This window comes from Fistularia commersonii, chromosome 17 (genome assembly GCF_037954325.1).
Source record: "Fistularia commersonii isolate RoL2024-O1a breed Wild chromosome 17, RoL_Fcom_v1.0, whole genome shotgun sequence".
NCBI lineage: Eukaryota > Metazoa > Chordata > Actinopteri > Syngnathiformes > Fistulariidae > Fistularia > Fistularia commersonii.
Genome location: NC_141300.1, coordinates 2,819,846 through 2,842,242, shown reverse-complemented (window position 1 = coordinate 2,842,242; position 22,397 = coordinate 2,819,846). Strand labels below are relative to the sequence as shown.

The 22,397-nt window shown below is 38.6% G+C and overlaps 1 protein-coding gene across 3 annotated transcripts; it reads left to right on the top strand.

Annotated features, from left to right (window-relative positions):
- On the top strand, positions 1–21,845 carry rspry1 (ring finger and SPRY domain containing 1). 3 transcript variants are annotated; one of them, XM_086163579.1, is made up of 15 exons: positions 1–146; positions 781–1,297; positions 2,805–2,857; positions 13,296–13,408; positions 14,212–14,338; positions 15,001–15,059; positions 16,233–16,299; positions 16,600–16,731; positions 16,814–16,929; positions 17,051–17,194; positions 17,303–17,414; positions 17,661–17,763; positions 17,865–17,908; positions 18,004–18,017; positions 20,587–20,691. In XM_086163579.1, exons 2-14 carry the CDS (start codon positions 897–899, stop codon positions 18,015–18,017), a joined length of 1,485 nt encoding a protein of 494 aa, XP_086019705.1. In that variant the 5' UTR covers positions 1–146; positions 781–896; the 3' UTR covers positions 20,587–20,691. The 3 variants fall into 3 exon arrangements, with proteins under 3 accessions (XP_086019705.1, XP_086019703.1, XP_086019704.1); XM_086163577.1 differs by adding an exon at positions 20,832–21,845 and having other exon boundaries at positions 4–146; positions 17,865–18,017; XM_086163578.1 differs by lacking the exons at positions 1–146; positions 781–1,297; positions 2,805–2,857 and adding exons at positions 8,906–9,265; positions 20,832–21,845 and having other exon boundaries at positions 17,865–18,017.
- Positions 21,846–22,397: the final 552 nt, after the last annotated feature.

Here is a 22,397-nt window from a genome sequence, read left to right as displayed (position 1 = left end):
GACGGTCGTTCCCCGGTATCACCGCTACGGAATGTAGCAGGCAGCTAGCCCGCAGTGTCGTTATAATGTGTCAGGAATTTTTAGCTAACGTGAACATACCGTTTTAGCGTTCAACAAAAGTCTCTCTTGGAACATCGGTTGGTCTGGTAAAATGAGCTTCATACTTTACCTGCGTTTGACTACCACTTTCCTCGTTGCAAAATACATAATCAACTTGTGTAGTTTGGCTTACAACGTTGCTAACATGTAGCTGTTTAACTAGCCTAACATAGCTGGTTAGCCACTGTTATGATTGCCACTGTTTTCTATCGTGACTGTTGATGTTTCTAATGTGGTCGGAACGTTTATATACACCATAAAGTTAAGCCAATCATTTCGCAAAAATAAGTTGAAAATGAAATACAATGGCCCAACTTTGTAATATTTTTGTTTAATCCAGAACTGTCAACGTTTTAATGGTATTGATGGTCGTATACCGTCGTAGCAAGAAATTTAAACGATTTTGCAAGACAAAGGTACTTTATTTAAAGGATTAGTGGCAAATTGTTAACTCAGTTGACGGCAATGATTTATGTTTAAGGACAGTAGGAGATTTTACTTTGTGAGAAAGGAATATGAAAAACGATGTTTTTCTTTTTTGAGAGTTGTCTGTGTTGAGACTTGCCCTCAGCTGTCTTGAGGCTGTCGTGTTTAATAAATGTTTAACAGTTGTACCAGCTGTACACCTTAGTCAGGGGTAGACATTGATTTTTTTCTATTCTTTTGTTGTTTTACTTCCAGCATTTTTGTAGGCCCGAAAGAAAGCTGAATCCACTTGATACCAAAATGATGATTTTTGTTGACACCACTCTGCTTAGTGGTACAAAAATACCACCAAACCAAGATTTTCAAATGATATGATAGTGGCTACCTGGATCACTTTTTGTGCCTGCAGGAGCCTTACACAGGCTCTGCTCTACCTTTCTTCACCCAATTCCCTTCCTCCATTCTGGGAAACACTTGCCAGTGTGAGAGCTGATTCAGGCACCATGGGGAACAGCTGTGTGTGTCAGGAAGACAGTGATTTGGGCGACCATCACCACCTTGGGTCATCAAGGGCAACACGGAGTCAGACTAGGCGTATGAATTATGGTACAGGCATAAGTACTGAAACAGGGGAGGCTCGCAGTAGTCGTTCTAGAGACCAAGTAAGGCCACCACGCAGAGGGCGTGGCTCCCATGAGCCAAGACGAAAGAAGCAAAATGTGGATGGCCTGGTGCTGGACACACTGGCTGTCATCAGGACACTTGTGGACAAGTAAGTTGAACTGCTCATTTAAATTGGGGTGCAATGAAATGAAATCTAGGGATACCATCAGCAACAGGCCAATGTGAACTAATCTAATGGGGAATCACAAGGGCAAAGAAAAAAAGTCCAAAAAGATTGTTATCTATTTTTTAATTGTCTGATCCTATCATATGACCTTGTCTTTTTATGTCATCAAAGAACAGAGTTTCGATTCTACTTTGACATGAAAAAGAAAAAATCCTTTAAAATGGTTTTCACTTCTGTCATCCATTGATATAGGGATGTGTTTGATGTTTGCAAAGACCCTTTCTTCTCCTATTTAAAGTCTTGGTATCATCCTTTTCAAAAATGTATTTGCAAGTATTATTTTAAGTCCAGCGTCATAATTGTTCACTACTGTTCTGCAATGGTCACGAGTAGCCCAATTCAATTGTAATCCCAATTTGTCTTTTGCTGCCGTCAGAAGACATCTTACAGAATTTTTTCTGGTAGAAATCTTCTCGTGGCGACTGGACTTGCATAATCTTTGCATAACATATTACTTTGACAATTGAACAACACAATCAAAGAGACCTATATGTTATTTTGGCAAGCAATGTGTGTGAAAAAATCTGATTGATTCACTGTTCAATCACATTAATGCGCAATGATAAAAGATATGTGAAAAATTACAATACATAGTCTATAGTTAGTTTGAATGGCCTGTTCTCCTCTCTTCAATGTGGTCAGTTTGGACAAAAGTATTTTGTGTATTTAATGTTATTGTGTTTGTATTTTATTTTGATATATTTTGTTTGTCTTATTAAACTGCTATATTTCTTACTGTGTTTTCTGTAATTTTAAGAAATCTGTTATGTAGAGAAATGCACAATAATTGCAGTGTGCTTGCACATAAATGTACCTGCGCCTGGCGAATCTATTCTAATATTCTTCAAAACTTAGTACATTAATCCAACACTGCTGCAAGGGTTTTGGATTTCTATTTAGCAAGAAAATAACTGATTTTTCACATAAGACTGAGAAAATGTTCAATTTATACTTCTTTATTCAATTTTTTTGCATATAGTCATATGGAAACATGTCAACCTTTTGTAAATACACATTACAAAGAATGATATAGAATTTTATGTCTGCTAAATGGGTTATATTTAGAATATCAAACTTAAACATGTTTCAAAATCTTATAATTAAGCTGGCTTAGGTGTTACATCTAACTTTAAAACTACTGTATATTTAACATTTCAGGGTGTAGATTCATCCAGGCTGTAACTTAACTCACACTTTCTTACAAACGAATCACATTGAAATTTTTGGGGTATTTTCATATATGCAATTATCCCAAGTGTATGTTTTGTTGGTTGATGGTTTTTACCAAAGGAGATTTTGCAGAGCACAGGTGGAACTGTATTAGATATTTTAAGTGAAAGATTTTAAGTCTTTGGGTATGGAAACACTCATAATCAAAAATATATATATTTTTTGACTCAATATTTCAATCTGCTTTGGGCTTTCTCAGTGACCAAGATCCCCCCTGCTCCATGATTGCTTTGCATGAGATGGCCGAGACAGGTAAGCAAAAATATAACATGCTGACTTAATGAGCATTGATATACCTGATAGTTTTTGGAGTTGCAAGAAAAACACAGTGTCAGAATGGCTTACTTTGAAAGTAATGATAAACAATAAACTGAACTTTCAACAAAACTGATTGGAAGTCCTCATGTTTGTATCAAAAATTCCAAATTTCAGAAGGCTTTCTAAGAGGTACTAATGTGCTAAAGCATTTCTTGGATGAAATTTCAGCCTGATCCATGAAATACATTGAATTGAGGATTTTTTTTCTTCCTAAATTGGCTGTGCCTATAGAGTTTTAATAAAAAAAATAAAAAAAAAGGAAATCATGTCATGTTAAAATCAGTAAAATCTTAAACATAATATAGATTTCACTCATATAACGGACTTTCATTGCGTCGTAAATTATTTTGGTATCTCTGCACATTCCCTCTTTTCATCTATTAATCCAAGCGGTCAGATAAGTGGAACTCTTGAAAGTCAGAATGTGCATATACAGTGTTATTGGCCATGTTTCTGAATACAGAAACGTGTCAAAAAGGGGTGTGATGGTCAGTTGGCAACCTTAATGGCAAACAATATTGAAATTTGAGGTGCGGTTACTCTCCGTACCCTGATTTCAAGATAATTAGTTTTACATCATGTTGGTGGGCTTTTCTTATTTGTCACTACCCTATTTCGGCTATGCATTTGTGTAGTCCAAGCTTTGCCACTGTTGTTGACCATCAACATTCTTCAACCCCATCACGAACCGTGCTTAGACCTCTCAAGAGGTCTGGTTCCAGACCACACGCTGTCCGTCGAGGCGAGTCTGACTATATCTAGTCGGAATCTCTCAGCCTTGCACACCAGCTTAGGTTCCTTCCCCGCCAGAGATGTGGCATTCCATGTCCCAAGAGCCAGCTTCTACATCCTATCCCATCCTAACTGTTAACTGCACCAACACATCAATTGAAATCTGCACAATATCCCCATTTACCACTTTTGAACCTCTTGGGATATTGTGCATTTCTTCATCGAAATCCCTGCAGAATTTTTTCCTTCTGGTCTCACATCCCACCTGTGGGGTATAGCCACTTACAACATTGAGCATCACACCCTCAATTTCGAGCTTCAGACCCATCAGTCTACATTCTTTTCACCTTCAGAACATTCAAGCTCTTTCAAGATAACTCCTATTCCATTTCTCGACCAACTCTCTTGTTGTTTCTGCCATTGTCCCAATTTTCAAAGTTTCTGCTCTCAGTCCCAGACTTTCCCCTTTCCTCTTTTCTCTGCTTCTCAATACGCCTTCTTCAACCCATAGTTGCTGTTCCCTTTAGGTTACCTGTAGCAATGGCGGTTGTTAACTTGACAGATACGGTATGGAGGTCATAAGTCCAAAGTCATAAGTTTTTATTTGCATATTTGGTTCTGACCTGATGCTTTCCTGGCACAACCGTCTGTATTTATCCATGCTTGGGACTATCTCAAAATGTCACTGGCTTGTTCCCCCATGAGACTTCATTTTCCTGCATCTCACCCAGTGTTAGTTGAAATTAACTCCACTCCCACTGCATTGCTGTCTTGGGTCTAGAGTTTCAGTTCTCTGTAAGAGGTATAGGCAATGGATTAATGAATAATTGCCTTTTACAAATCATGGTATATTTAAATCAAAAATACTTCCACATTTTGCTTGTCATATATTTAGGAGTTGTGATTGTCTGACTGTTCTGTTTGAAACAGCCATCTGTTTTTGCCTCATCAAAGCTACACTTATAGAATACTCTTTCTGTTCATAGTGCAGGTTCGAGGCAAGAACGCTCTGAATATGAAAGACTGCTTGTTACTTTTTAACATGTCATTAGAGGTCACCATTTACTCCATGTTAAAACAGATGTGTCAACAGTAACTCCAGAGAATTTTGATCTGTATATTGATGGCAATCATAATTTCTTTTTCGCTGACACATTATAATTTCCAATTTTATTTTAAACAATGTATAACTTTCCCTCAAACTTGCCAGCCTCCATACTAACTGCCTCGCGAGATGTGTAGTTCTTTGGTGCTTCCTGGAAATGGATGTAATGTATTTGATACAGCCCATCGTTGGCAGCAGGTAAATCTGCAATATCTGTTTTGAAAACTATCATGACCTATACACCTATACACACCTATGCAGTTGAAGAACACGGCAACTTAATTAATTAGGTTAGCTAGACAAGGGGCAAAATAGACGGATTGCCGGAAGTATATACAGACAGACAACGTTCCCCAGTACACCTCATTGTAGCACTACTGACTCAAAATTTGGCTGTTAATGTCAGGTCTTTAAGCACACAATGTACAGAGAATACATGAAAACCAGATGTAGAAAAAGGTAAAAGAAACACTGATTAAACATAAATGACACATTAATTTTTTGTGCAGTCATGCTATTGTATATTGACGGTGCAGAAAGATATGCATACTTATCAGATACGTCTGTGGTTACTTTGAATGTTTTAGAAAAACTGACTTATGTGGCTACCGTATGCAGTAAATTGACCAAACTGGCACAGAATATGTACCCAACCATCTGTTGAATTGTTAGATCTCTTCCTAATTTGCATCGTAAATGCATTTACAGGCTGCATACTGGCACCTGCTGGCCACTTGTATGTCTGGTCCACCACTCTTATCTCAAGGTATCCTTTGCAAGATGCATACATGCTGGGTCAAACAGGGGCACTATTTGGCAGTAGGTTGAAGTTAACCATTCATTTTTTGTTTCCACAAGTTACATTATCTTTGGTCACCTCAGTTTTTGTTTTGGATGTCTAAAATACTTTATCATGACCAGGACCTTTGAATGCATATCATTCAAAGGACCAATATCAGCATTTAGATATCTGCAATGAAATATCAAAATGAATAGACTTTCTCCTTCTCCATTCTAATAATAATATAATGATGATATGATAATTATTTTTTATTCAAAATGCCTTACTCAAGGACACTGTAAAGACATAAACATATAAATAAAATACAGAATTAAAAGAAACAATCCAAGTGACAAATTTGTCCAAAAAAATAAAAAAATAAAATGACAGAGCAATTGGTGTCAGATGGAATAGGCCACTTTAAACAGATGTGTTTTGAGTTACCAATCTTCCTCATTTGCATTCGGTGGATGGGGAAAGCGTCTGCAAAACTATACAATTTTTTTCATTTTCACCTTCATTGGGCATTTATTTAGTGAAAGCTATTTACAAATAAAGGTTCCTCTGATTCTGCTGTGTGTGGTTTGAGAATTCTTTTGCCTTTTATTTGCAGCATAAATTACGCAAGATTAACAAAAAATTTCAGTCGAGTTTGAAAAGCTTTTTTTATCACAATCTCTCTTGTTTTCTCAAGTGTCATTTTGTTATAAGAAGGAAACCAACACTTAAGGAGATATGGCAAACCAAACCTTAGTATCAGTGAGTAAGCACATTTTCCTCCAGACTCGTTTCTCATCAGGTTTTGCACACTGCTGATTCTCATGTGAGTTAGTTCCGAGAGAGCGAGATCTTGCATGCCGAAAAAAAGCAGTTTCAGCAAACTCTGTCGGGAAAAAGGACAGTTTTTCAATTCAGAAACTAAAGCATGATACAAAAGATGATGGGATTTCTCTTGTTCTTCCATAAGCTGGGAATGTCAAGAAAAACATATATGGTACTTCCCTAAATAGTGACAGATCTGTTGAAACAAGTTTGTGTGCCTTGAGGAGAGCTATGCTTCCTGTGCAGAATGTAGTCAGAAGTGATCTTGTATTAAGTGTGACAACGTGCAGCCACCGCAGCAACTATTTCTTCCTCTGTCTAAAAGTTTTGTGAATTTGAAGCATATATAAACAATCCATGTCAGGGTTAAATGAAACATTTCCTGAAGGTCAGGTGTCTTTCTCCTCTTCTTCTTTTTTTAGCTGTTCCTTTCTGGGGTCACAACAGCAAGTCCTCCACCTCCTTCTCACCCTATAATTTGCATTTTCTTCTCTCATGCCAACTAACTTCATGTCCTCTTTCACTATATCCATAAATCTCCTCTTTGTGTGTCCCCTAGGCTCCCTGTCTGCCAGCTACAACCTCAGCATCCTTCGACCTTATTTGCTATCTCTCCTCTGTAAATATCCAAATGCTCTCTGACTATCTCCGATACATCACTCCAAAAGATAACCTCAACATTTTCATCTCTTCTACCTCCAGCTCTGCTCTTTTCCTCAGTGCCAGTGTCTCCAGGCCATACAACATCACTGGTCTCACCACCATTGCACACCATTTTTTCCATCACATATCACACCCAACACTTTTCAAGATTCAAAGTGTTTATTGTCATGTGTACGGTCTGGCAACGTGTTTCCTTGTACATTGAAATTCTTACTTTGCTGTCTTAAGTACATCCAGATAAGTGTTGATCAATAAATAATATTATTAAAGTGTTGTAAACTGATGAAACAGTGCTGGGAAATGTGAACATGAACAGTTGCAGCACTGGCTGTTTTGGCTGTTAAGTTCAGAATTGCAGAATTGAGGGATTACATGGTTTTTGACTCCTGTCAGTTGTTCAGTAGTCTGATGGGAGAACGGTAGTTCAAGTTCTTTAGTTGTGTTTTTGTACATTTCACATTCCTGTATTTTTGGCCGAAGGGTAGAAGTGCTCAACAATGCAGCTGTAGAAGTTGCTGAAGATCTCAGGCGACATGCTAAAGCTCCTCAGAAGGTACAGCAGCTGTTGAGCCCTCTTAAACGTCTGCATATTTTTTAGGGAACATGTTTTGTCCTCATTGATGTGGACACTGAGGTGTTGGAAACTTCTCACCCTCTTAACCTCAAGACCCAGCATGACCAATGAGGTCTCTTCTCCTTCCTCATGTCCACTATCATCTCCGTCTTGTCCGTGTTGAGGGTGAGATTTTTGTCCTCACACCATGACACCAGACTGGCCACCTCCTCCCCATAGGCCATTTGGTCCCCGTCAGTGAATCCTGTCACAGCGATGTTGTGTGTGAACATAAGGATGTCCTCATGGGAGGCGACGCTGTTGTGGGTGAACAGAGGATGGGACTGAGGACACATCCCTGAGGAGTGCCATGTCTGTGATGATGCTGGCTGAAGTCCTATTACCTATCCTTGCAGACCGGGGTCTGCCAGTCAGGAAGTCCAGGAGACAGTCGGAGAGGGTGGGGTGCAGGTTGAGGGTGGATATTTTGTGGGTGACTTTGTGGGGGATTAGCTGTAGTCCACAGAGAGCATCCTAATGTAGGAGTTTTGTTTTCAAGATGGGAGAGGAAGTAATGGAGGTTGGCACCAGAGATGGACCTGTTGTGTTGGTATAAAAATTGCATGGGGTCCAGGTTGTCTTGAATCTTGCTCTGAATGTGGGCCAGCACTACTCTCTGAAAACACTTCATAATGATTGGTGTGTGTGCTATGGGCCTGTAATCATTCAGGCAGTTGAGTGGGCTCTTCTTGAGAAATGGGGTGATAGTTGTGTTCTTGAAGCAGGGGTTAACACTGCTTTAGTTGAATATGGAGATGAGAACAGCCAGCTCGTTGGCACAACCTCTGATGGCCCGTCCAGGGATGCTTGGTCCGGCTGCCTTGATGATCCTTCCCAGGGCTCTGTGTACCTTTTCCAAAGATACTGTTGGGAGAGAGGAGGGATGGGGGGGGAGCTGGATGATCTGTCACATAATCAGCATACCCATGTATGCTGACAGAAGACTCCTCCAGTGTGGCTGTAGTCTTGAACATATTCCAGTCGGTCAGAGCAAAACAGTCCTGCTTACTGTTCAGATCTTGGGTCCAGAGTTTCATTTCTGTGGTTACAGTGTTGCTTTGCTTATCTGCCTAGGTAAAAAAAAAATTTAAACAACTGCAGAACTTGTTCAAACTTGCCTGCACTAATTTCTTCAGTCTTTTCCACACCCTTCCATTCTCTGGACTGTTGAGCTTCAGCGCTTAAATCTTCTACTACAGGGCTGTCAAACTCGAGGCCCGCTGGCCGGATCAGACCCACAAACAGGTTTAATCTGGTTCGCAAAGCTAAAAGATACCAGGTTTCAGGGGTTAATTGAACAATAGATACAATAACAATAGTTAATATGTCATAATTTTACCCGTCTGACCCACTTGAGAATAGATTTTCCTCCATGTGGCCCCTGAGCTAAAATTAATTTGACACCCCTGCTCTACTTTTTTAATTTCAAATCCCTGTAACCTCACATTTCTATGACGGTCCCTCACATTTACACGAAGCTATCTGTCTTGTTGCAGCAAACCTGCATCGTTCTTCTTTCCAGGACTTACCTCCATCCCTCTAGATTTTTGTCCATCTGCTCCTCTACAGATCATACTGTAATCTGCAAGCATCATAGTCCATGGAGATTCTTGTCTCACCTAATATGTAAGCCTGTCCATCATCATACGTCACCTGTCACACCAACACACACCTCACCACTGTATCAAAGCTCTTGCACATGTCTTTCCCATGCTAACATACTTCGCTATCACTCCTGACTTCCTGATATGCTCTTTCTTTACCTACAAAGACATAATGCAACTCCCTCTGTGCTTATCTGTATTTTTGTCTACATTGTCAAAGCAGTACTGCATCTGTAGTCCTCTTTCTCAGCATGAAGCCGTTGGGCTGCTCACAAATGCTCTACTTATGCCCTTAGCCGTCTTCAAATTTTGTCCCTCCAATGTTATTCAGCTTTATTTCTACCACAGATCTACTAATCTCCCCTTTTCTAAAAAAAAATTGGCAACAAACACTTCCATTCCTCAGGAATCCTCACTCTCAAAGATCCTGTTCAACTATACTTAGCTGCATGGGCTGAGAGATTTAAGTTTAACTGTTGCAACCACATTATAAAAAAAGAAAATTACAGTTAAAAAAAAGTCTTGTGTCATGTCCTTAAGTATGCAGCTTTTTTTTTTTTTATTAACCATTGACTTGCTACAGAAACTCAAACTGGAATGGTCCCTTTGGTGACAGTTTGTTTTTTTAAGAAGAAATGTGAAGTTAAAATCCTCAAAGTTCCTTTTTTTTCTTTGAATTTCAACTGAAGGTAAGCCTTCGTAAAAGGAAACGCACACAGTCACTGAAAGTTGTTGCATACAGTAAATACTTATTGGTAATGGGAAAGTATAAATAGATAAATGAATTATCGTACATTCTTAGGAGTTAACAACTGACTGTGGAGGAAGAGATGCCATAAAGAATATAATAAAAAACAGTGTACAAGTTTACAATAAGGAATTGTAAATTGTGAACTTTCACCAAACAAGCAATCAAACAGCTTTGTTGATTTGCAAGAAACAAATCTGTCTGCTTTCTAAGAAAATCCAGTACGGTTGGGCCGGTATGAATGCTCAAAGGGACTCTGGTGCAGATCATAGAATCAATCTGTTGTCTGCATGAAAAGACCAATGTTTTTTGATTTACAATAAAATTCTGGTGCAGTTTGTTAAGAGGTCAGAAAGCAAATGGCCTGGATCTAGACCAAAGAATGGAAGTTGAATCAAAGTGCACCATTGGCATCAGGAAATAAACATTCAAAGATTAAGTGAGAGAATAACAGCAACCACACCAAAGGAAAGTCAGACAGCGCTGCACATTGAGTCCGCTGGACTCTTAGGTGTGAAAACAACCTGCATCCCTCACTGCATTGTCTTTTCTGTTACAAATTGAATGAGTGCCGCTGTCATTTCAAGTCCTGGATATGTTGTGGCTGTCACTTAAATCACCCTTTATTCATCAGGTATATTCAGTCAAATAGGGTGAAACTGGGAACAACAGCAATTTAAAAATTGTCAATTTGAAATATGGTTGCAGTAAGCTCAGTTAATACCCTATTCCCATGTATAACCATTTTCCTTCAAAGCCATTTCAAATGTCATTTATTTATGCGTTTCTTATTAATTATGCATTTATTCCTTATTTGTCGATTGCCAACTATCAGTTATGCGTTTTACTTTGTTGTACAAGCATCTTAAGACTATAAATCTGTTGTGAATTAAATCAGTCTAAATGAGCTTAAAATTGCTTGATAACTGCACAATCAACTTAACACTGCTTGTCGAAGTTTTGTCGCGCAAAACATTGCTCCCCTGGCACTGCTAAGTTGCTGATGTTGTGCTGTATGTATAACTGAATTTGATGAACATAAGGATTTATATTTATAAGTTTTAACCAACAGAAAAAGAAAAGTACTCAAATATGAAGCTCAAAGACAACGATGCATGCGTTGGGTATCAACGATGCATATGGCACAAGAATCAAGCATTTGCAAGCCGATGGACACAGTCTGATCATGCCTGCTCTCTCTGCCCTGTGCTTTTCAGTAAAAGGACATTAACATGTCATAGAAACAATGAACTCTGTTTTTCAAAGATACACTTAATTTAACTGTGGTAAAGGAACACCGGGAAAAAAAACTCTGAGACTATTAGACTTTGAGTTCTTTGCATGTGGGTATGACTTAACCAGGGGTCAGCAACCTTACACACCCTGAGCCATTTGGACTTCTTACACACAGAAAAGAAACCACCGGGGGTCACAAAAACAATAAAAAACACAATAAATAGATAAGGATAACATTGCCTATGTTTTTATACCTTGTATGTATGTATGTATGTGTGTGTGTATTTTATATATATATATATATATATATATGTATAATTTGATACACTGCTGATTTTTCTACTTTAATTTGCATTTTATTGGATGATATAAGTTCTTGACCACCTACCAACCAGTAAGAATTGCAGCTTTCACGGACTTATTTGTTCTTTAAGAAGCCCTCCTGTTCTCCACTCATTACCTGTAATTACTGCACCAGTTCGAATTTGTCACCTGTATAAAAGACACCTGTCCACACACTCAATCAAACTCAAACCTCTCCACAATGCCCAAGACCAGAGAGTTTTAAGGACATCAGGGTTAAAATTGTAGACCTGCACAAAAATGGAGGAAATTCAAGATAACGGTCAATTTGGTTTGGGGCTCCATGCAAGATCTCACCTTGCAGGGCATCAATGATCACAAGGAAGGTGAGGGATCAGCCCAGAGCTACATGGCTGGACCTGGTCAGTGACCTAAAGAGAGGTCACTGAAAGAAGACCATTAGTAACACACTACGCCGTCATGGATTAAAATCCAGGCCCGTCTGAAGTTTTCCAAGGACCATCCAGATGATTCAGAGGAGGGATGGAAGAAGGTCATGTGGTCTGATGAGACAAAAATAGAGCTTTTTGGTCTAAACTCTACTCGCCATGTTTGGGGGAAGAAGAAGGATGAGTACAACTCCAAGAATACCATCCCAACCATTAAGTATGAAGTCATTCTTTGGGGATGCTTTTCTGCAAAGGGGACAGGATTACTGCACCCTATTGAAGGGAGGATGGATCGGGCCATTTATTGCAAGATCCTGGCCAACAACCTCTTTTCCTCTGTAAGAGGTTTAAGGATGGGTCGTGACTGGGTCTTCTAGCATGACAATAACCTGAAACCCGCAGCCAGGGCAACCAAAGAAGCACCTCAAGGTCCTGGAGTGGCCTAGCCAGTCTCCAGACCTGAACCCAATAGAAAATCTTGGGAGGGAGCTGAAAGTCCATATTGCCCAGCAACTTCCCCGAAAGCTGAAGGATGTGGAGAAGATCTGTTTGGTAGAGTTGACCAAAATCCCTGCTGCAGTGTGTGCAAACCTGGTCAAAAGTACAGGAAAGGTCTAATCTCTGGAATTGCCAACAAAGATTTCCATACCAAATATTAAGTTATATTTTTCTGATGTATATTCTTATGTTATGCAATAGAAACCAAATTCATTATTTAAAAGTCATACAATGTGTATTTCTGGATTTTTGTTTAGATTCCATCACTCAGAGTTGAAGAGTATCTGTGATAAAAATTACATACCCCTACATGCTTTGCAAGTGGGAAAATCTGGAAAATCAGCAGTGTATCAAATACTTGTTCTCCCTATTATATATGCATATATGTATGTATGTATGTGTGTGTGCATATATATATTTGTATGTATGTATAAACTATAGTTGCATTAACGGAATAAGTGAACAGCTACAGAAAAAAGTGAAATTCAGTTAATGCGTGGGAAAAAAAAAACAATTTGAGCTCTGAAAAAATAATACAGTGGGTAGAAAGTAGAACGTTTCAAAGAAAAGACACAATGTCTGTTCGAGTCCTTCTTGTATTTATAAAGTAAAAAGCTGAACTTAAATTGATCCAGATCTATTCTGTGTATCTTTGAAACTGCATATTACCGATGGTGAAACCCAACAGCTGTAACTTATTTCAAAAACAAACATATAAACCCTCCTCGGTCAAGGACAAAAAAAATGATTTCTTTTTCATCAGATCGAGGATTCATGTAAACACCAGCAAATGCATTTTCTCTCCTATTCTTCCTTAGATGATGGTTGGCTAGAGGTCGTCCAGTCTCTGATTCGAGTTATCCCACTGGATGACCCACTTGGCCCAGCAGTGATCACCCTTCTATTGGACGAATGCCCTCTACCTACAAAGGTTTGACTTAAGAGTTTGAACAAAGACCAAAGGGATTTGGCAGACTATGCATAGAAATTGACTTCACCTCAAAAGAGTAGGAAAATTGTGGTTGTGAACAAGTCAAAAATGAGTGTTTTTAGAGTTCATTTTTCAAGCATTCGGAAATTGGATTCAGTCCTTTGTGTAGTTTCATTTTCAATTTGAGTAATGTGTTTCCATAAAAAAGTCATTCTATATACATTACATACCCTGTTGCATTTTCATCTTATATATTTCCATTAAAAGCCTGTGTTATTGGTCATTTGTGATAAGCATTTTTATATTTTTTCTTCCTCTAATTTATCAGTCTTTGAGGGATATAAAAAAAAAAATCATGACACACGCACAGATCCACTCATACACAGTAAAACCCACTAATGACAAGTGCTGAAAAGACAACAAACTGATAAGAATTCCAATTACTGAAAAAGTATGCTGATACCATGGACCAAAGCTTTATAATTTTTCACCCATCAGATGTCCAGATAGATGAGGATTTGTAGAAAGAGATTGAGATGGAATTAGCTTTGTGTTGAAAAAATGGATAGTCTAGTTGAATGAGAAGTATTGGCTGATAGCTGATGTGCTCATATCACAACATTGTAAAGTTTTTGATCATGTATGAGACTATCAAAATACAGAAAATAATATCATCCTTTTTCATATCCATCGGTGTATTTGGCAACTGAAAGTGTTATTTTAGGCTCTGTGCATGCATCACATGCGCATCTGTCTCTCATCCTTCTACCAAAAAGTCCAACTGACCTGCATCCTCTTCTTAGGATGCTCTCCAGAAGCTCTCTGACAAGCTGGGTCTGACTTCAGCTCTTGCACGGCAGGATGCTCTAAACCCTGCGAAACACAGAAACACCACAGCTGTCCTAGGATGCCTGGCAGAGAAATTGGCCGGTAGGGTTGATATTAACATTGCATTTTATTATTATTATTATTATTGTTATTATTATATAATACTGTAATAATAATAATACTGTACTGTATGTTCTGTGAGCGTTTTGCACAAGCCGGTTGTAGTTGCTGAAGTACTTGCAAAGGGATTCGCAACAATCAGTGCATGGTGTTTATGTGGTACTTTGCTCTGGTAGGACTGTTGGATACAGGGCCTTTTCAACTCGTGCACCAACTCTTTGGAGTAGTCTGCCCTTTAATGTGAGGCGAGCACCTGCTGCTGATGTTTAAAGCGAAGCAATTGTTTGCTGTTGCATATGAGTTTTGAGTTTTGTTGTTGAGTTCTATCGTGTCATTGTAGTGGTAGATTTAGGTCCCAAAATACAATGTCTTTCATTTTTAGTGTACCATGTGGCAGTGGAAGCAGATTTCAGTGATTAGACTGTGAAGTTTGACACTTGCTTGATTATAATGTAACAGCATACTTTTTTAATGCTGGGTTTACATTTATGTCAGGGTTTTCAGCACAGTGAGATGAGATTAATTGGATCATTGTTGAGTCTTTAAGCCATATATTTAAAGGGTTTGGAAAACATACTGAATTGGATATTGTTATATTGGGAAATATGTGTTTTTCATGTCAGTGTATCTATCTTTTTTCGCAGGACCAGCCAGCATTGGACTATTGAGCCCAGGAACCCTTGAGTATCTTCTTGAAAGCCTGGTGAGAAAATAAAAGCACAAGAATGTTTTATTTTAAAATAATGAACCTTTTATCCTACTCATGCTAGATATATTTCAGCCAGTTTAGTGAAGCTAGACATGTCTACCAGTGAGCCACCTTTGTCTGAGTTTGGACAGTGATATTTGGTTCTGTTTGGATGTGTGAATTGGTGATTATAAAGTGAAGCCGTCATCTTCATTTGTAACAAAATTAAAACAGAAATGATTACTGAGAACTGTTGATTTTTTTCAGACTTGATTTCCGAATTGACCAAAAGAAAACACAATGCAAAGGACAATGCATGCTGCTGTAAAGAAGATAATCTTTAATCTTATTTGCATCATTTGGTTAATTCGGAGAATGTTCACTGATGGAGAAATTTAACATTAAAGTGAGATTTCATTTGACTGCATGTGCTGTTGAAAGTGCTTTAGCAAAATGTCAGATCTGTTAATTGATATCAAGCCACTTGATAGGGATTTTGAACTGATGAGAAAAAAGAGATTATTAAAATCATTGACTCTCAAAATATGAATTATTATGACTTTTGATAAGCAAAAACATGCATAGCTCATAATGTTCAAAAATCCAGGGGAGATCTTTAACATTACTGTAATTTGTGGACTCCAAATGCATTAGGCATTTTCAAGAGATTTGGAATAGTGTCTGTAATGTCCCCTTGAATGTTTGCTTGTGTCCGATGGATTTAGACAATATCAACATCCATTCAGTGTCACTATATGTGGCACTGTGTCACAGTGGCATAGCATTTAGTATGTCAATCCCTCCACTCTGCATCGAGCTCAAGCTATTTTTGGATGGCTGCAATGGAACCCCATGCAGTCTCAAATTTTTATCATGTTCTGGGTCAAGTATGTTTCCTGAAAATGAATGTGCCTGGAACACTTCAAAACAGATTTTTCAAAAGACATCATCACGAGATAGCAACCTGACTCCTTTGACACAAAAGACTCCACACCCAGCTTCATGAAGTTGCCTAAGCTCCTCACTTAATCTTTTTAGGTTCAGGTCACCAAATCCTCAGAAGATAACTTTTAATGATAGCCAATTACTACAGTGGTGTCTTGCATTTGCTAAATATATTTTTTGTGTGCCATGCTGTTTGGAAATGTTCAAAAAGGTTTTTATCTTTATTATCATCGAACTTTACAGAGCTCCGAGGCCCATCCTACTGTCATGCTGTTTGCTTTAATCGCCTTGGAGAAGTTTTCCCAAACTAGTAAGTTCATTCACAAACTTCAAATTCATTACAAAGTAGCAGATGAATATTGTTTCTTTTTTTTTAAGAAATGAGCCAGGATGCTATTTCTGCTATGCTAATTATGTTTTCATGACAGCAGCCCTATCTAGTAGAAGATAGCATTTGCTCTTTACCACCTTTTACTATTCCATTCTGTTCTATTCTAGTATATTTTGAGATAGGGGCTGATTAGATGGTATTTGAGTACTGTTTAATTTCTCTCTCAAAACAAAATCGAAGTTACTAATGTATGCTCACAGAGACTTCTCTTGACCTCAGGTGAGAACAAATTCACGGTATCTGAGTCTTGTATCAGCAGTCGACTCTCTGTTCTGGAGTCATGGGCAGATCATCCTGACTACCTCAAGAGACAGGTTGGATTCTGCTCCCAGTGGAGTCTTGATAACCTGTGTGAGTAGCCCTATGCATTAAATGTAGACATGTTGTGTGTCCTAACAATGTAAACAGTGCAGTAAAATTTTCCTCTGGTCAGTCTTGAAGGAGGGCCGTCAGTTTACCTACGAGAAAGTCAACCTGATCAACATCAATGCCATGCTTAACAGCAATGATGTCAGCGAGTACCTCAAGATCTCCCCCACTGGACTGGAGGTCAGACTGTGTGTGTTAACTGGACTGAGACACATTTATGACACTTCAGTACTTTGCCCCTCAAAAATATACATTTATTTCATACATTCTCACAAGCAACCTCTGTTTTTCTTGGTCTCAGGCTCGATGTGATGCTTCCTCATTTGAGAGTGTGCGTTGTACGTTCTGTGTGGATTCGGGTGTTTGGTACTATGAAGTGACTGTAATAACATCAGGCGTGATGCAAATTGGATGGGCCACCAAAGACAGCAAGTTCTTAAACCATGTACTCACTTTCAGTGTCTTTACTGTTAAACCTTTACTCATAACATCTTCCTTCCTGTGCATTCACAATATTGAGTAATTTTAATAAATGCTTGTTTATGAGTTACAGGAGGGTTATGGGATTGGAGATGATGAATACTCATGTGCATATGATGGCTGCCGGCAGCTCATCTGGTACAATGCTCGCAGTAAATCTCACGCTCATCCCTGCTGGAAAGAGGGTATGCACTTCACAGTTACGTTGCAGAACTCTTATATAAATGTCTCTAACTTTGAGGGACGCTGTTCAGTCATTTTAAAGTTTGATCAGTACAAATAGCGAACATTGCTCCTGTTTACATATTTGACATGTTTTCAGATTCAAATACCCACTCTCTGGTCTCATTGCGAACATTGTCATTGTTTTGAGAGTGGTACAAGATGGCGTCAGTGAACTATATATATTGATGTATGCATGTCTTTGTTAGGAGATGCCATCGGTTTCCTGCTGGACCTCCAGAAGATGCAGATGATCTTCTATCTGAATGGACATCAGCTGCTACCAGAGAAACAGGTTTTCTCCTCTGCCACGTGAGTTTACACTTGGTCTCTGTATTTGTTTCGTAGCAATGGTTTAAATGGCAGATGCAATATCCTTTAACTTGCCACATTTTATTCCACATCTGTGCCAGTTCGGGATTCTTTGCGGCAGCAAGCTTTATGTCATACCAGCAATGTGAGTTTAACTTTGGGGCCAAACCTTTCCGCTATCCACCATCTGTTAAGTTCAACACCTTCAATGACTTTGCTTCACTGCTGCCATGTGAAAAGATCATTTTACCTAGGTAAGTTCCAGTCTCAAAGCAGCAACAGACACAAGCTTCATAATTGAATGTTATCTTTTTGGATTCACCTTTTTGCCAGCGCTGGGAATCGAACCCACTCTAACCCCCTGAGCCTGGCTGCCCCTAACACAGTTATTACAGTAAACATGTCATACATGCACACATGGCTGTCGCTGTTCCTCTAAGCCGTGCGTTCATGCAATCGTGCACTGCTCCAGCCTTCTCAGCGCACAACAAAGCTGGACTGTAAATAAATAAAACACATTTATTTTATTTACAGTTCAGCTTTGATTTTATTTTGTATTTTGTAAAGATTTGCTGTGCACGGAGAACGCTGGAGCAGTGCGCAATTGCACAAACGCACAGGATAGAGGGAACAGTGATGGCTATTATTTATTTGCTATTTTAGCCAAAATTATTTATCACTGGCTACTATGCAGCTTCAGTGGTGCACAAACCACTGTCTTTTTGAGTTGTTCCCAACAGATTCTCGATTGAATTTAGGTCTGAATTTTGACCGGGCCATTGGAACACATGAATATGTTTTGTTTTAACCATTCAATTATAGCCCTGGCTTTATTTAGAGGGTTTTTGTCCTGTGGGAAGGTAAACCTATGCCTTAGTCTTGAGGTCTTTTTCAGCCTCCAACCAGTTTTCCTTTGAGATTGCCTTGTATTTGGCTCCATTCATCTTCCCATCAACTCTAACCATCTTCCTTGTCCCTCCTGAAAAGAAGCATTCCCAGAGCATGATGCTGCCACCACTATATTTGACAGTGGGGATGGTATGTTTAAATTGGTGTGCATTGTTGGTTTTCTACCACACAGCTGATTAAGTAAACAGATATATTCCTTTCTATGTGTGCTTGAACACAACAGTGAAATATTGAAATTTATATATAGTCATTCAGCTGTGATTTGTCCAACGTGTATTATTGGAATATATAATGCATGTAACTACCACTACAAACCCACCATGAGGGACTGTCCAAATGCTCACAGTGGTGCAGAGCTGGACTTCAGAAATAGCCCTTGTTTCTTGAATGGAGGAACAAACGGAAAATGGAGGGTAGAAGACATGACTATTGTGGACCACAACGTAGCAAAGATGAATAAAAGTGAAGTGAGGAGGCCTTTCTCAACTCTTTCCTGAAAATCTATATAACACTCCTCCCTTTTCAGCTTCCACTACGCTGTCCTCTGCTCTGCCTTTGTCCTCATTATCTCTCTTGTCACCAAATTCATCCTATAAATCACCGTCCCATGATGTCTGGATTCACTCTGACCTACCACTACTTTCCAGTCCTTGATCTCCTTCAGATTACATCGTCTATACAAGATTTAGTCTACCTGTGTGCTTCTACCTCAGCGGTGATATGTTCCTGCCTTTTATGGAAAAAAGTATTCATTTCACCCATTTCCATCCTTTTTGATAAAGTCTACAACCATCTTTTCCTCTGTTTTTCTATTCCGGATACCAAACTTGCCCTTCATTTCCTCGTCACCTCTATTGCCTGCACCAACTTGTCCATTGAAGTCAATGCGAATTACCACTCTCAACTCTGGATATCTCTGGGGATATTCTGCATCTACTCCCTACAGAATTTCTCCTTCTCCTGTAACTCACATCCCACCTGTAAGGCATAGTAACTAACAACACTGAGTATCACACTTTCAATTTCCAGCTTCAGACTCATCAGTCTATCTGACACTTTTCACCTCTGATACATTCTAATGAACTCCTCCTTTAAGATAACTCCTTCTCGGTTTCCTTTCCAATCAATTCCATGATAGTATAACTTAAAACCTGCACCTACACATCTACACTTTCTCCTTTTCCACTTGGTCTACTGTACACATAGTAGATCCCGCTTTCTCCACTGCATTATGTCAACCTCTCTGTTTCCAAACATGCATTCCTTCTCTCTTCTTTCAGAAAGACACTGGCTTATGGCCCCTCTGAGGCTATATTAGATCTAGAGAGGCCCCTAAAGTGCAAATTTGATTTTCACAGCGTTTTGCAATGGATTTAATATGGAAAAAGTTTGACAATGCACATGATTTATCAACTTTTATTGTAGAGTAAAAAATTGGCTCCAAGGTGTTTTTCTTGTGAATATTTTTGTTCACAGAGAGAAGTGACTAAAACCGTGGAATTGTCATTTGGGCTGAATACCAAGACTTTTGTGCCCTAATCCTTCATTTGCCGATAGATTTAGGATCTATCTTTTAAAAGTAGTTTCAACAAAAAACAGAAAAAGTGTCAGTTGCTGTAGCAGATTTTTTTTCACACATTAAAGATAGAAAGATTCCTCGAGACTCTTTCTCAGGGAATTGCATCAGTACCTTATAAGTCTTTAAAAACATTCTGCTTCAGTATGGATATTGAAATTAATTGCCTCTTAGAAGTATAATGAAAAGTCAAGTAACAACAGGTTGTCTAGCTTGGAAAAACCCAAACCCAAGTTATTGCCCATCCATTATAACAGTTTTCAGTGCATTGCACACAGAATCAAGTTCAAGGAGCAACTAGTTTAACGTTTCTGTGGTTGTGTTTTTTTTTTTTTTAGGCATCGTCGCCTGGCCTTACTGAAACAGGTTAGCATTAGAGACAACTGCTGTACATTATGCTGTGACATCATGGCTGACACTGAGCTGCGGCCCTGTGGGCATGGGTAAGTTTGCATACAATGTGACTAGATTTTTCCAAGATATTTGAGTTTGTTTTAAAATGTAAAACTGTAAAACCAAAACTATTTCTGGGATTGTGTTGGGAAAATATTCTTAATATATTCCTTTCCCAATTTTCTTCCAGTGGTATATGTATGGAATGTGCCCTACAGTTAGAAACATGCCCACTCTGCCGCCAAGACATCCAAACCCGTATCAGACTCATTGCACATGTCTCTTGACATAACTTATGAACCTCTGCCAGTATAGAAAAGACTCAGGCCTACCCCGCCTCCTCATACACATACACTCACACACACACTCACACACCTACTGTCACAAACTACTGCTACAGGAACATTGCTACACTGTGGCAATATCACCACCACATTCAGGTAAGTGGGGGCCTTAATGGAGGAGTGAAGATCATAGTTGATGAGAGAAGTGGAACAAAACCACACCTGCATCTCTGGGAGCTGCTTCTTCTGTTAGCAACATCTTTTTTTGTATCCTTTGACAAGTCATTGAAGAAACTTGGACAAAAATCCTCAATTTTTCTACTATTTATCAAACTAAAACCCAAAGTTTTAGTTTGATTGAGGTCATATTGTTTTGACTCAGTGTTTCATCAACTTTTTTTTTTTCAACTTCACTGTCTCTCTTGGTCAAACATTAGGGATTTCAAGCAGAACAGGAAAGCTCAGTAAAGAAATTAGTAAAATATCAATACTTGGTACTTGGAATGTGGTAAAGTATTCCAAAATACTTCAAAAGAAATTCTTCAAGTTTAGACAAACTCATGTTACAAACCCAGCGCTAACTCAATGATACATCTCCGCAAACCGCAAATATGATTATTCAAATTAGATGAGATAATATATTTCAGCTTTATTTAATGTTTTTAAATCATATTTCAAATGTTTTACAAGTCCATGTAAAACACTAAACATAAGGAGGAAGATTAAAATATACAGACGTTCATCTGTACTTATAGGCAACCCCATTCCATGTCAGCTTAAGACATAAGTACATATGTCTTAATTGTTGTCTGCAATAGCAAATATGTTTTCTGTCTGTGTTAAGCTGCCCTCTTTGTATCGAGAAGAAGTAGATAAACTTTTTGTCTTATTAAATATTAAAGCAATTTGTTTTATCATTTATATCAGTTTTCTGAGTATACCTGGGTCATTGATATAATGTTGCGGGTCCGCTTGGAAGTGATATTGTAAAAATGAAAAAGCAATGAAACCCTCCAGTGAACAGTGAGATTACAGGTGTTTGTTTTTTTTTTCTTGTTACAAATTACAGCAAAGTAAGTGAGACTGCTTGCCCACAAAATCATGACATGAACTATGTGCCAGATTAGAAGTTTATTGTTGCTTGTTTCTTGCAGGTGAGGTTAAGAGCAGGTTCAGAGGATAGCATAATTGGCTGCACCTACTCTTAGTAAAACACCACACAGACAGTATTTGAGTACATGCCTCTCAAGCTTTTGCTCTGTCCTCACTCTTAATATTTTCCTTTTTTTTTTGGTCACATTTGACGCACCTCTTAGTTTACCTAATTTATTTTCGACAACTGGAGGAAAAGCACTTTCCTATTTATAAAACTCAAAATTCACTTCCAATTTTCAGAATACAGAATCATTTTGAATTATTTTGGTCACAATGTTTATGAAAGAAAAGTATCACCTAATTGTATAAACTAATTA

Coding starts and splice junctions, on each gene's coding strand:
- rspry1 (XM_086163577.1), top strand. CDS start 897: ATGATAGTGGCTACCTGGATCACTTTTTGTGCCTGCAGGAGCCTTACA. Junction 13,409..14,211: donor AATGCCCTCTACCTACAAAG/GTTTGACTTAAG, acceptor TCCTCTTCTTAG/GATGCTCTCCAGAAGCTCTC. Junction 17,195..17,302: donor ACAGCAAGTTCTTAAACCAT/GTACTCACTTTC, acceptor TATGAGTTACAG/GAGGGTTATGGGATTGGAGA.